General features: G+C 40.8%; 1 protein-coding gene across 1 annotated transcript in view; it reads right to left on the reverse strand.

Annotated features, from left to right (window-relative positions):
• LOC125451826 (angiopoietin-1-like) overlaps positions 1–14,170 on the reverse strand; it is a 198,179-nt gene that overhangs the window by 62,538 nt on the left and 121,471 nt on the right. The window contains exons 2-3 of the mRNA XM_048529454.2: positions 4,600–4,755; positions 1,063–1,184 (exon numbers count right to left, since the gene is read on the reverse strand). Of these exons, the coding sequence (XP_048385411.1) occupies positions 1,063–1,184; positions 4,600–4,755 (278 nt within the window). The remainder of the gene's footprint in view (positions 1–1,062; positions 1,185–4,599; positions 4,756–14,170) is intronic.

Here is a 14,170-nt window from a genome sequence, read left to right on the forward strand (position 1 = left end):
AATACTTTGAGCTTGCCAAAGTTTGTGAAGGATGATGTAGAAATGGAAATCTTTGCTTTCCTTTCTACTGTGCTGATTGGTTATTGAGCTTAGATTTGCTACACTCCAGGCCCAACTAATGGTCTTTGAAAGCTGTACATTATGCAGGAACCCAGAAGTACCACGTAGCTCATGCATGCCTCAACCCTTTTAAGACATATGCATGGATGTGCAAAAAAAACCTAAAAATGACCGTACATGTAAATAAATCTCCATGCACACCCAAAACAAATTAAGGGGAGCCATGATCCTAATGATTTTACAACTACTGCAGACTGAATCTGAAATAATGTAACTGGATAAATTTTAGTTCAGGGAAAGCTGACTATGGCTGTACTATCCACACTACTTGCGCTTGCAACAACTGTTGCCTGGTCTGTACAATGAGACAAATGAACAATTTCTGCTGAAGAAATCACAGTTTCCAATCAAGATAAGAAGGGGTGAAACTATCACTGGGCAAAAATGCAAAGCTCATACTTTGAAATCATACAGTGTGGAAACAGATCATTCAGCCCAACAGGCCCACACTGCATCTCACCCTGACCCTCGACTAACCCACCTAAACTAACGACCACAGCCGCTATAACATAGCCACTCCACCTACCCTGCACAGCTTTCGGACTGTAGGATAAAACCAGAGCGCCCAGGCAGAATGTGCAAACACCAAACAGACAGTCACCCAAGGCTGGAATTGAACCCAGGCTCTTAGCACTGTGAGGCAGTACTGCTAACTACTGAGCCACCATGCCACTTACACATTTAGAGCCTCCCCGGCAGGGAACTGAACCCCAGTCTCCCATGTGACAGGCAGGGATACAAACCACAATACTACTGAGGCGGGCAAATCAGAAGTCCGTCCAATTACTGGGGACTGTTCACTTACTATCAATCATCTTGAGCTATAACCCAGTGTGAGAATGTCCCCACTTTTGTTTCAGAAATGGGAACCTTGTAAGTTGCCTCTTATCATCAAGTAGTGCACTGTCAATAAATACAATTTTGTGGATATAATGAGCCTACCTGTTCTTATCATGCAGCTTATAGATCTCATTGGTCTGAAGAATCAGCTGTTTCTCCAGCTTATATGTAAACAAGGAATTTTCCAAAAGCTGAATTTCGAGCCTTGAGGTTTGGTTCAAGACCTAAATGTAAGTTTATAAATCAGTATTCTTGTGACTTATTTATTTTCTCACAGCATTTCGGAATGAAACAGTTATTCACAGAAACAGACTAAAGTAATTATTAAACAAAGGAGATAACAAAGAACATGGCAAAATCCTCCAGCTCCACACTGTGTTATATCTGACTCCAACATCCGCAGTTCTTGCTATCTCTCATGGCAAAATCCCTGCATTGTTGTTCATTATGTTACCATTTGGATCGGGAATGTACAGGTACTTTACACTTTCTACATTGAGACAGCTGATCAAGGAACACTGGAATAAGAGGATAACAAAGTGTGAAGCTGGATGAACACAGCAGGCCAAGCAGCATCTCAGGAACACAAAAGCTGACGTTTCGGGCCTAGACCCTTCATCAGACCCTCTCTGATGAAGGGTCTAGGCCCGAAACGTCAGCTTTTGTGCTCCTGAGATGCTGCGTGGCCTGCTGTGTTCATCCAGCTTCACACTTTGTTATCTTGGATTCTCCAGCATCTGCAGTTCACATTATCTCTGGAATAAGAGGAACCTGCTCAGCCCATCAAATTTTTTCCAGCTTTCAATTAGATTATGATAAGCTGTATCTTTATTCAATAAACACACTTAGACTGTACATGTCTTGAGATGCTTTCCCATCATAAGATTGCCAATACCCAGCCAAATGCAACATTGTGGGTGTTAACCTCAGTGCCTTGGGTTAGGGAGCCTATTCGAACCCCTAGGGACCCCCATTACTCAATGGAAAGCATGTTCACAGTGGGTTTGGACAAACTCAAGCAGCATTCAGTTAATCTATTCCCGTGGAAGGTCTGTGTTCACATCCTAAACTCGTGAAGGATACTCACCAGAGTGAGTTTCTCATGGGTGTTTAGTAAGTCACTTGGAAATGGTAGTGCTGCATCAGAAAAATTCAAACCATAAATCCAGGAAAAACCTGGAACTCTACATTGATCCAAATTCTGAAAGAAGGTTTTACACGTTTGCTTAGGTGCGAGTCTGCAACAGTGAATGATTGTGTGTGATTGGGTGTGTGCATCTGTGTGTTTGTCTGTGTATGTGCATGTGTATACATCTATGTGAGCATTTGAGTGTGTATCTATGTGCAAGTGTGAGAGTGTGTTTCTGCTGCCAAGGGATTAAGGCTGCTGAGTTACGGTGTGGTGGCAGGCAGGCTAGGCTGCCCAGGACAGTGGTGGGTGTAGGGAAGAGTAACTAGGAGCCAGGGACTGAGCAAGGTTGGGGAACTGAGAGGAAATTGAAGCTGAAAAGTGTAAAAAGGAGCTGCAAAGAGGAGAGAGGGTATGCAAGAAGGAGAGAGGCAATGGGGAAAGGAGGAGGGACTGCAGAGGCGAGTAAGGGACTGCAAAAGGAGAAAAGAGGTGCAGTGGTCAAGAGAGGAGCTGTTCAGAAAGAGGAGTTACAGTTGGGAGTAGGGTGGGGGCTATAAAAGGAAGTGAGAATTTACAACGGAAGAGAAGGGCTGGAAAGAGGAAATAGTAGTTTTAAACCTTTCAACAATGGATACCCAGCTAACTAGTGACCAGGAAAATCTGAAGTTCCTATGAGGAATTAGTTCCTAGTGAATGTAGATGGCCTCTCCTGTGTAAAGTTTCAGAAGTTCAGAAGCTACGCTAGAGGATAATGAAATGGATGCTATTGTAATGAATACTATGCCAACTAATTAATTTCATACTGCATAGTTTTATTTAAAAAGACTAACCTTTATGCATTATCTCATATTGTCTCACTTGAGATACAACATTAATTAGAGATAAACCTGCAACCACTTAGCTGTGACCACACCAGTTCAATGCAAATGTGATAGATTTTTGTATGTGTTTTTTTTCAAAAATAAGCATTTGTTGCTCCCTTGTGCCAGTTAGCTTTAAATATCGTGCTTTTCTTGTGTATTTTGGCTTTTAAGTTCAATAGAGTAATAACACATATTGAGGACATGTATGTCTTTTTTTAAAAAAAGAATCACATCTGTGTGAATCCAAATACATCACGCATCAACTTTGATACGGAAGTCAAAGTTACTATAACAGCACATCACCTAACCATTGAGTTACTGAGAATAAACATTTCTATGAAAAAGGAACCTCAAAAATCAAAAAACCCTGAAAAACTAAAACACATCCCTCGAGAATATCTCAAAAGGAACCTACAAGGAAATAATTATGTATGCTTATGTGAATGTTTCTGAGAATGCATGAAAGTGCACGTCTGGAAATCTGCATTTAGAAGTGTGAGTACATGTGAGAATGCGAGTGAGTGTAGCTGTAAGTGCATGTGTGCATGTACATATGGGTACATATGTGCATCAATGTGTGTATTTATACATGTGTGTGAGAGTGCGCATGTGTATTTCCCTGAGTGTCAGTATATGTATGTGAATATGTGCATCTGTGAAAGTGTGCATGTGCATGTGTGGGAATGTATGTAGGAATGTATGTTTGAGTGAATGCATATGCAAGAGTGTGTGCATGTTTGGGAGTGTGTGTGAGTGAGTATGTACATGGGTATATGTATGTGCAAGGTTGTGCACCCGTGTGTGTGTGTGCTGGAGTGTGCATGGGTGCAGATGTGTGTGTGTGTTTGTGCATAGATGCATATGAGTGCATGTGTGTATGCACTTGCATGTGTGTGAGTGCATGTCAGTGTGTGTGTGAATACATATGTGCTTGCATCATGTGTGTGTGTCTGTTTTTGTGTGCATGAGTGTCTATGTGTGAACATATGTGTGAATGTGTAAGCAAAAACCTGTGGGTCATTTTTACCAACCTCTGGCTGAATCCAAAACTTTGGCATCATCTTAAAGAGGGAGCTTTTAGATTTATGGGTTAATTCTTCATCTCTTCATCTTTAACAACGAGCTCCCCTTTCCAGTTCCTACTAGACCCCAACCCCAAACAGAAAGAGTTGAAAAATAAGTGATTAAATGTGATGAGTATTAGGTGTTAACACAAAGACTGAAAATCATCCTGTTCCTTCAGGAACAAGCTTTAGAATCCCCACAATCTTAAATTATTTATTGACATTTTCCTCAGCTTTGTTTCTGTGCCAGCAGGGCTGATCACTCTCACAAACCAATTTAAACAAAATTCTTACAACATGCTGTAACCAGATAAAGATACCAGAGACATATTTGCAAGGATCACTCAGACTTGTATGATCTCTGCCAGTGAATGTTTTTCAAAGCTCTTATTTAATTTGGAATGAGGTGCTAGAAACTCTGTTTGTGTGTGTGTGCGTGTATTATTTTGGCCCAGTTGAAGCATGAAGGCTTCTGTTACATTTTGTACCCCTTGCAGCAGCTGATTGACCTTTCCCCCAAACACTCCGCCTGCCCATCAACAACATTCCCACCCTCTCCCCGTCCCCAGTGGGATCTTACCTGTGTTTCCACGTCTGTGAGTCTGCGTGTTTGCTCTGCTGACTGACTCAGCAGACTGGTGCCAATCTCCAGGATAGTAGCTGTGTGGTTCTGGACAGCAGTCTGCTGGATCTGAACTATCTCTGCCTTCATATTCTCCTGGACGTAATTCTCCAGCTGCAATGAGACCATTTGAAATGCCTTTAAATATCAAAGTGAACCAGGAACATCACCTTTTCTGAAGTAAACCAAGTTTGATCACTGGGCAAATTGCAGCATGCAGTGACAACTTGCTTCTTTGTGGCACCATTCTCTATTTCCCAAAACACTTGCCATTCAATGCAATTTTGAAGTGTAGTCAATTTGGTAATGTAGAAAACATGGCTGCCAAACTGCACACAGCAACATCACGCAAACAGAAATATTAGATTACCACTTATTGTTATTTCTGGTCCTATAAAAACAAAGCAAATTTGTTCAAGCGCTGCAACATTTTTGAATCATCTGATAGCATGGGGTGCCTACAGATCCCCACTGCTTTTCCTGCATAATGCCTCTGCCAATCAGAGTTGACTTGCCAGTCAATCAGCACTCTTTTCTCCTGCAGTCATAATTGTTGTGATCGTTAAAATTTGGCATTCTTTTGTTTGTCCTAATGAATGCAAGATGAAAAGATCCAGTAACGTATCTGTCTTTTCAGAAATATTAGCAGAGCCTGCTTGTGACAGTCCCACGTGGGAGGATGTCAGGCTACATTGAGCATTGTCAAAAGAGTAGCACTCCCTCTGACAGGGTGCTCAAATGGGATTAGACTAAAGACGAGTATCTGTGCAGCACCTCCTTTCTAGTTTCTATGTAATTATTACCAATGTGGACAATCACAACTGGATCACTTCCCTCCTTCTCCATGTTACTGCACAGCTCCAAGGAGTCTTCAATCCTGGCACCAGGTAGGCAACACTTCTTTCAGACTCAAGCTCACAGAAAAAGAGAACATGATCTATCCTCCTAATGATACCATCCCGAGCCACTGTTACAGTCCTGTTTCCTCCACCCCATATGAATAGCTCCTTTTATTAGCACATTGTGACCAGTTTCCTCACCCTCCTCCCAGTCCTCACTCAGTTATCAAGATTTTGTTACTCTTGGATAATTGCAGAGGCTAAGACTGCTTGAGAGCTGCCCCAAGACCTGTTTCACCTAGAAGCACACCCTCCCATCCTTGATGATAAAACAATTTTGAATGATCAAGTCTGAGAGATATGATAGCTTTCTGAAGCAAAGTGTTCAATGAGTTTAGCCCCTCCTGATGTGGTGCAGTATCTACAGTTCAGACTCCAGCTCTTCTACTTGGAGGTAAGTTTGCTTGGGCTGTAGACGCTTGCTACATATCTGTTCATTATGGTTCATATGGTATCCAGAAGCTCAGTTACACTGCAAATACAATACATCATCCAGTTTGCTAACTCTAAGGTGTTTATGTTATTAATTAATCATGTTAGTATCCCTGCCCATATCACTGCCCTCCTCCCTCCGACAGCATCTGCAGTTCCCATTATCTCTGACCACTTAAAAAGTCTCCACTTTTTACACTATCTTGAAACCTTTTTTTAAACACCAGTAACAATTTGATAGCTAACAAGCAATTTATAAGGAAAGATGAGAAAAAAAGACTAGAGACCTGAAAACAAACTGACGACTTTTACTTAAAAGACTAGAAATATTTACCGGAGATAGTAGGAACTACAGATGCTGGAGAATCTGAGATAACAAGGTGTAGAGCTGGATGTACACAGCAGGTCAAGCAGCCTTCCTGCTCCTCTGATGCTGCTTGGCCTGCTGTGTTCATCCAGCTCTCTGCAGAAATATTTACCAATCGTTTTCACCAATCAGCTGCTTTGTTCAGGCAAAAGCAACCAAATACATTTCTCCTTCCTCCGCCAGACTTGAGGAGTCCAATTGCAGCACGCTATTGTAAGTCACACTAAATTGGCTACTTTATATATGTACCAACTATAATGGGCCAATTTCAGTCAGTTCTTTTTAAGATTAATGTCATCCATTAAATTATAATCACTTTGTAGGATACGAATCCGATTGTTTGCCTCAAGGTCTTTTCTCTGCAAGAGGCTTGAGCTGATCCAAGCAGTAGCAGAAACAGAGATCCATTTCTGCTATATGAAAGTTTTACAGTCAGCTATGAGGTAAACAATCTCAAAGAAATATAGAAAAGAAGAACAAGAGTTGGCTATTTGGCCCCTCAAGTCTACTGCACCATTCAGTATGATCATGGCTTGTCATCCTAGTCAGTATACTGTTCCCACGTTTGTCTCAGCCCCTTTGATCCCTTTATTCTGAAGAACTATGTCTTCTTATTGAAAACATTCAATGTTTTTGCCTCAACTGCTTTCTGTGGCAGAGAATTTCGAAGACTCACCACGCTTTAGATGAAGAAATTTCCCTCATCTCAGTCTGAATTGGCCAACCCCATATCCTTAAACTGTGACAATTGGTTCTGGACTCCCTGGTCCTTGGGAGCATCCTTTCTACATTTACCCTGTCTAGTTCTACTAGAATTTAAAGGTTCCTATGAGATCTCTCCTCATTTTTCTAAACTCCAGTAAATATAGTCCTAACCAATCCAGATTTTCTTCAATATCAACTCCGTCATTCCAGGAGTCAATCTGGTAAACCTTTGCTGAAATCCCTCCATAATCAGAATATACTTCTTCAGATAAGGAGACAAAAAGTACAGATAATATTCCAGGTATGGTCTCACCAAGGCATTTACAGTTGCAGCAAGACATCCTGCATGCGTATCCTCTTGCTATGATATTCCACTTGCCCTCTCTACTGCCTGCTACATTTGCATGCTTACTTTCAGTGACTGCTGTACAAGACACTGAGGGCTCATTGCACCTCCCCATTTCAGCTCTACACCTTGTTATCGCCATTTCCTAATCTGTTGCAATTCTGGTAATAATTCATCCTCCTCATTTTGCTACCAAGGTGGATAAACTCACATTCAGCCACATTATATTTCATCTGCCATTCATTTGCCCATGCGCTCCACTCATCCAAATCACACAGAAGCTTCTCTTCATCCTCCTAACCGTTCACTCTCCCACACATCTTTGTGCTGTCTGCTAACTTCGGCACATTATGTTTAACTCCCTCATCTAAATCATCAATATATATACAGCGAATATCTTGTTCAAGCATTGATCCCAGTGATACACAACTAGTCACTGGCTGCCACTCAGAAAATGACATATTTATTCCTGCTCTTGATTTCTGTCTGTCAGCCAGTTATGTATCTATGTCAAAGTCAATTCCATGCACTTTAATTTTACATGCTAATCTCTTATGTGGGATCTTATTGAAAAGTTCAAGTAAACCACATCCACTGGATTCCGTTTATCAATTCTATTAGTTATGTTCCCAAAAAACATCAATAGATTTATCAAGCATGATTTTCCTTTTGTACATTCATGCTGGCTTTCCTTTCCGTTTTCTGGCTACTATACACTCAGCCAAGCCTTGGCAAGGATAACCCTCAAGTATCCTTGATGTTACTTGTTCAGGATATTTTGCCTCTCAAGCTGAAATGACTAGCCTTTCTTCAAACACCAGCAAACCATCTTGGGCTGTGAAATGCTGTCAATGCTGAGAATTGATCTTCATTATCAACCCACTGGTCTTTGATCTTGCTAATATCAACAAGCTCTCAGTCCTTCTTTAGTTGCTCCTGTTGTATTTGAATGAGACTGTTATGTTGCTGGCCACTGTACCACTGTGGCATGATTACAATGCAATCTCCTGAACAAATTCCTTTTCATTTGTTGTGAATGTTGTAAATGCTCTGGATGCATAATACACCAATTACCAACATCTGTTTACTTCTGAAAGAGCACTGCTGTCTATATTTTGTAGCTCAAACATTAGCTTCTGTAATAGATGGAAAGGATAGGTCAGGGCATCCATGGATATCTGTGTGCCCTGGGTCTTTTGAAAAGCATCCTCCAATACCATCCCTGTGCCTTCACGAGGAGTTGCTTTAAGAATTCAGTAACCATTGCCAAGGGAGGCAAAAAGTTTCAACAGTTGTGTACCATGCCTAAAAATTATTGCATGGTCATGAACTGAGCGAGACATTCATTAACAACCATCATTTACTGTGGGTCTGGCATTACTCCATTCTTGCTGATATTCTGTGGATAGGTTCCTCGGAAAATTTACACATTGTTGAGGATAAGCCTGTCTTCCTATCAGCATTTCAAACCCCTATGCAGCTCCTGATCATATTTCTCAACTGGTTCTCCATGTATCATCCACCTTGTTGAGCTGTGCTCGGTCAATGCATATTCTGATGGGTCCATTAGATTTGGTTCCAATAGCCATGCCTGAACACAATTCAGTTGGTTTTGTCATCAGAGAAATTACACCCTATCTGGCTATTTCTTCAATTTGCTTTTGAACTTGATTCATTAAGGAATGTGGAATTTTCCTGGGTAACTAGAGGCATAATATATAATAACATTCTTTTTAACATGATGCAGTATTTAGTATCAAGTACTCCCTAATCCTGTGCGCAATCTATAGATAACCTTTCTCAAAGGTATTCCTGTTCTGTAATATATCACATCCTAGGGAGTCATGCCACATGGACCTTGTAGTTTTCCCTCTTAGCCTCTAACTTCTGTTTCTTCAATCATGATATACAAACTTCCAGGCAGTGGTCCTCACCCTTGTATCAGATTTAAAATTAGTGATGTCCATTGTTCTGTTAGACTTAAATTGTTTGGATCGCCCTTTCCCCCATAATAACATTGGGTTCTTTTTTCTGATTCTGGAGTTTCAGTTGCAATAACCATAAGACCATAAGACATAGGAGTGGAAGTAAGGCCATTTGGCCCATCGAGCCCACTCTGCCATTTAACCATGGCTGATGGGCATTTCAACTCCACTTCACTGCGCTCTCCCCGTAGCCCTTGATTCCTTGTGAGATCAAGAATTTAGCAATCTCTGCCTTGAAGACATTTAACGTCCCGGCCTCCACTGCGCTCCGTGGCAATGGATTCCACAGGCCCAGCACTGTCTGGCTGAAGAAATGTCTCCTCATTTCCATTTTAAATTTACCCCCTCTAATTCTAAGGCTGTGCCCATGGGTCCTATTTGCCCCGCCTAACAGAAACAACTTCCCAGCGTCCACCCTTTCTAAGCCATACATTATCTTGTAAGTTTCTATTAGATCTCCCTTCAACCTTCTAAACTGTAATGAATATAATCCCAGGATCCTTAGCCATTCATCGTACGTTAACCCTACCATTCCAGGAATCATCCATGTGAATCTCCACTGGACACGCTCCAGGGCTAGTATGTCCTTCCTGAGGTGTGGGGCCCAAAATTGGACAAAGTATTCTAAATGGGGCCTAACTAGAGCTTTATAAAGCCTCAGAAGCACATCGCTGCTTTTATGTTCCAACCCTCTTGAGATAAACGACAACATTACATTCGCTTTCTTAATCACGGACTCTACCTGCAAGTTAACCTTTAGAGAATCCTGGACCAACACTCCCAGATTCCTTTGCACTTCTGATTTGTGAATTTTCTCACCGTTTAGAAAAGAGTCCATGCCTGTATTCTTTTTTCCAAAGTGCAAGACCTCACATTTGCTCACATTGAATTTCATCAGTCATTTCCTGGACGACTCTCCTAAACTGTCTAAATCTTTCTACAGCTTCCCCACCTCCTCAGTACTATCTGCCTGTCCACCTATCTTCGTATCATCGGCAAACTTCGCCAGAATGTCCCCAGTCCCTTCATCCAGATCATTAATATATAAGGTGAACAGCTGCGGCCCCAACATTGAACCCTGCGGGACATCACTTGTCACCGGTTGCCATTCCAAAAAAGAGCCTTTTATCCCAACTCTCTGCCTTCTGTCAGACAGCCAATCCTCAATCCAAGCCAGACATTTTAACACATTTGTATGAGTAGGCATTTAACCTTTTGCTGCTCTGAAACTTCATCGTAATTCTACACAGGCTCAGAAAGTTGTGCAGATGTAGCTTTATTTTGTCACAGCTGGTCACTGCTTGTGTTTATGAGGCTTTTTTGATTCGCAGCACTGACTCTGATTCTTAGTATTTGTTCTTTGAAAAGATCTTCGTTTCGGCTTCCATTTGTGTTTGCAGAGTTTTTGCACCACAATAAGTCGAAAAGTCCTGTTGCACTCAATAAAAAAGACTGTCCTTTTGCCTACATTTTATCTTGGTTGCTGATTCCAACACAATCTAAACAGTTTTCTCTAAAGTCAAATCTTCTTTTGAATGAATTAAAACTGGCAAAAACTCATCAATAATTCCAATAACAATTCCAACTTTCATGACTTGTGATTTCAAAGCTCCACTGTCGCAGTTTTCCACAAATCCGTTGAGATCATTTATGACATTCTTTACGGTTTCTCTGGATGCTGAGCTCTTCCATCAAATTTTGCTCTTTCAATCATTTTATTCGTTATCAGATCATTGTATTTGTCAAAATGAATTTGTCAAACATCTTCAAAAGAATATATGTTGATTTACAACATCATCAGCAATGTCATAGTGAATGCAATTGTATCCAGTTACATATTCTGACTATGGTTAAGTATTTAAGTTTAAAGCAATTTTATATCTTCATGAATGTTTTCTCCAAGATTTTCAATCTTGAGTCTTATTTGGGACTTCTTTGGTATTAAATCTTGCAGTAGTTTATTTTCCTTGCATGTCTTCCAGTTATGATTATTCATTCTTCCTTCTTTTAAGCTTTCCAGTTCTGCAGTATCTCAATGGTACTGTAAGCTCTTTCCCTTCAACATATCAATACAGAGCAGCAGTAGGCCATTCAGCTCCACAGACCTCATCTGATTACAATTTCATGCAACTCTTAGCAACTTCTGTTTTTATGTCTGATTTTCAGCATCTACAGTTCTTCCAGTTTTAATTAATAATCTATGCATTTCTGCCTTAAAAATATTCAAAGATCTGCTCTCCAAACTTTTTCAGGATGACAGTTCTAAAGACTCAACCTCTTGTCAGAAAAAAATCACCTGTTCTCAAATGGGTGGCACCTTATTTTTAAACAGGAGCCTGCTGCTAGATTCTTCCATAAGAAGAAACAACTTAAATAAAAACCAAAAGAGCTGCGGATGCTGTAAATCAGGAACAAAAACTGAAGTTGCTGGAAAAGCTCAGCAGGTCTGGCTGCATCTGTGAAGAAAAGAACAGAGTTCACGTTTCGGGTCCAGTGACCCTTCCCCAGAACTCATAAAAATCTTCTCCACATCTGCCCTGTCAAAAACCTCGGAATCTTGTATGTTTCAATGAAGTCAGCTTTTACTTTTCTAAATTCCAGCAGGTACAAGCCTAGCCTGCCTAACCTTCCTTCATAACACAACATGCTCATTCCAGTTACTGAAGATTATTACTTCGGTAAATAGCAATGCTGTTTTATTTTCCTTGTTTTAAGGCTTTTAAATTATGCAGTAGAGCAATACTGCATTTTCCTTCTTTTACGGCCTTTTATTCTGTTAAGTAGAAATACCATATTAGATTAGATTCCCTACAGTGTGGAAACAGGCCCTTCAGCCCAGCAAGTCCACACCGCCCCTTGAAGCATCCCACCCAGACCCATCCCCCTATAACCCACACACCCCTGAACACTACAGACAATTTAGCATGGGTGCTTTTCCACCTTTTCATTGTCAAATACATGTCCTTTTCTACACCTTGCCCAAATAAAACTTTGCGCTTACAGCATTACATCCAAAAAGAACCCTTTGTTCAATCATGTTTGACAACGATTGAGCAAAAAACATTAAAGTCTTCTTTTCAGGAAATTTTCCAGGATAAACAGAGCCAAGATTCTTCTGCGAAAGAAACAATAAACTCCAAGTGAAATCCTGTCTCAGCGGGATTTGGACCAGAAAATAGCTTAATCACTTTACTAAGTTCTTCAGGAGCTGAAAATGTGTTGAATTAGGTGTGAATGATGAAATAATATTTTTTAATCATTGAAGCTTCATCTACAAGCCACAAGTCAATTGTATGATAGAACACTGTCCATTTGCCTGGATGAGTGCAGCCTCAGGAGCACTCAAAAGTCTTTACATATTACTGATCTATTAATTGAACCCAATGCTTATTTTAATCAGTATCAGAGGATATTATCTTGGGCTTCTGGATTAGTATTCCCTTGACATTACCACTACACCACCAACTCCCCTGTTTGTGTCTCAAAGGCTGTTTCCTGTGGGGCAACTCAGCAATCAGTGCTGAATCCCTTGCTGATTTAAGCATAAATGTACCTGTAGTTTTTAAATGATTAAAATGTTTGATTCTAAAGCTGATTCTAAATTTGGCTAAATAGTTGCTAATGAGAATGAAAGCAGGCAGATATCAATGTGTAGCAACATTCAAATATAATTCAATCGAGCAGTATTTACGTTCTGTACTCCCAAGATACTGATTTTAAGTTCTCTTGTTAAACTGTACATCGGTATAGAAATGTGGGAAAGTTATCTCTTTTAGGCTGTCAAATACATGAAACAATATGTACCCTCTCCTATTGCCTCCACTATAGACTCACACAATGTTACAGAAGTGGAGAGAAAGGCCATTAGATCAATTTTGTTGGTGCTGGTGTAGATATCCTACAGAGGGTTTCTCTTATACTCCTCTAACATATACAGTCAGCATATCCTTCCATTCCCTGCTGTGGATTCGGGAGAATATTCATTGGTAACCTTGACGGGGCAGCATGGTGGTTCAGTGGTCAGCCACTGAGCTGGGGACCTAGGTTTGATTCCAGCCTTGGGTGACTGTGTGGAGTCAGCACATTCTCCCCGTGTTTGTGTGGATTTCCTCTGGGTGCTCTGGTTTCCTCCCACAGTCTAAAAATGTGCAGGTTAGATGGATTGACCATGCTAAATTGTCCGTAGTGTACAAGGATGTGCGAGCTAGGTGGATTTGTTATGGGTAATGCAAGGTCATAGACTTGGGAGATGGAAATGCGTCTGGGCGGGATGCTCTTCAGAAGGGCAGTGTGGACTTTACTGGCCGAATGGCTTGCTTCCGAACTGTAGGGATTCTATCCTTAAAAAAAAATCGCTGCTTGTTGTAACAACCTATCGGGTTTTATAAAAATGTCCTTTAGGGAAGGAAATGTGCCATCCTTAGCAAATACGGATTACATGTGACTGTAGTCCCACAGTAATGTGATTGACTCTTGATAGCCTTCTATTAAAACCCCGGCACAAGGACTACAAACTGCTCCCCAGTGATGCTCACATCCCAAAGATGCTCAAAGGACACAACCATTAGCCTGAATATTTTGCTCCCCATCACTGAGTGAATTTTGTATGCCATTTGCCAACCTGCCCTTACATCCTACTTTTCTGACCAGTATGCAATGTGAGACTTTTTCGAATCTATGTACACCACATCAAACATGTTACCCTCATCTATCCACCATCTTTTCAAAAAAATTCAAGTAAGTTTTTCTCTTGACAGATCCTTGTTGATTGTTCTTTTTCTAATCTGTGGCTCTC

Source organism: Stegostoma tigrinum, chromosome 5, assembly GCF_030684315.1.
Source record: "Stegostoma tigrinum isolate sSteTig4 chromosome 5, sSteTig4.hap1, whole genome shotgun sequence".
Taxonomy (NCBI): Eukaryota; Metazoa; Chordata; class Chondrichthyes; order Orectolobiformes; family Stegostomatidae; genus Stegostoma; species Stegostoma tigrinum.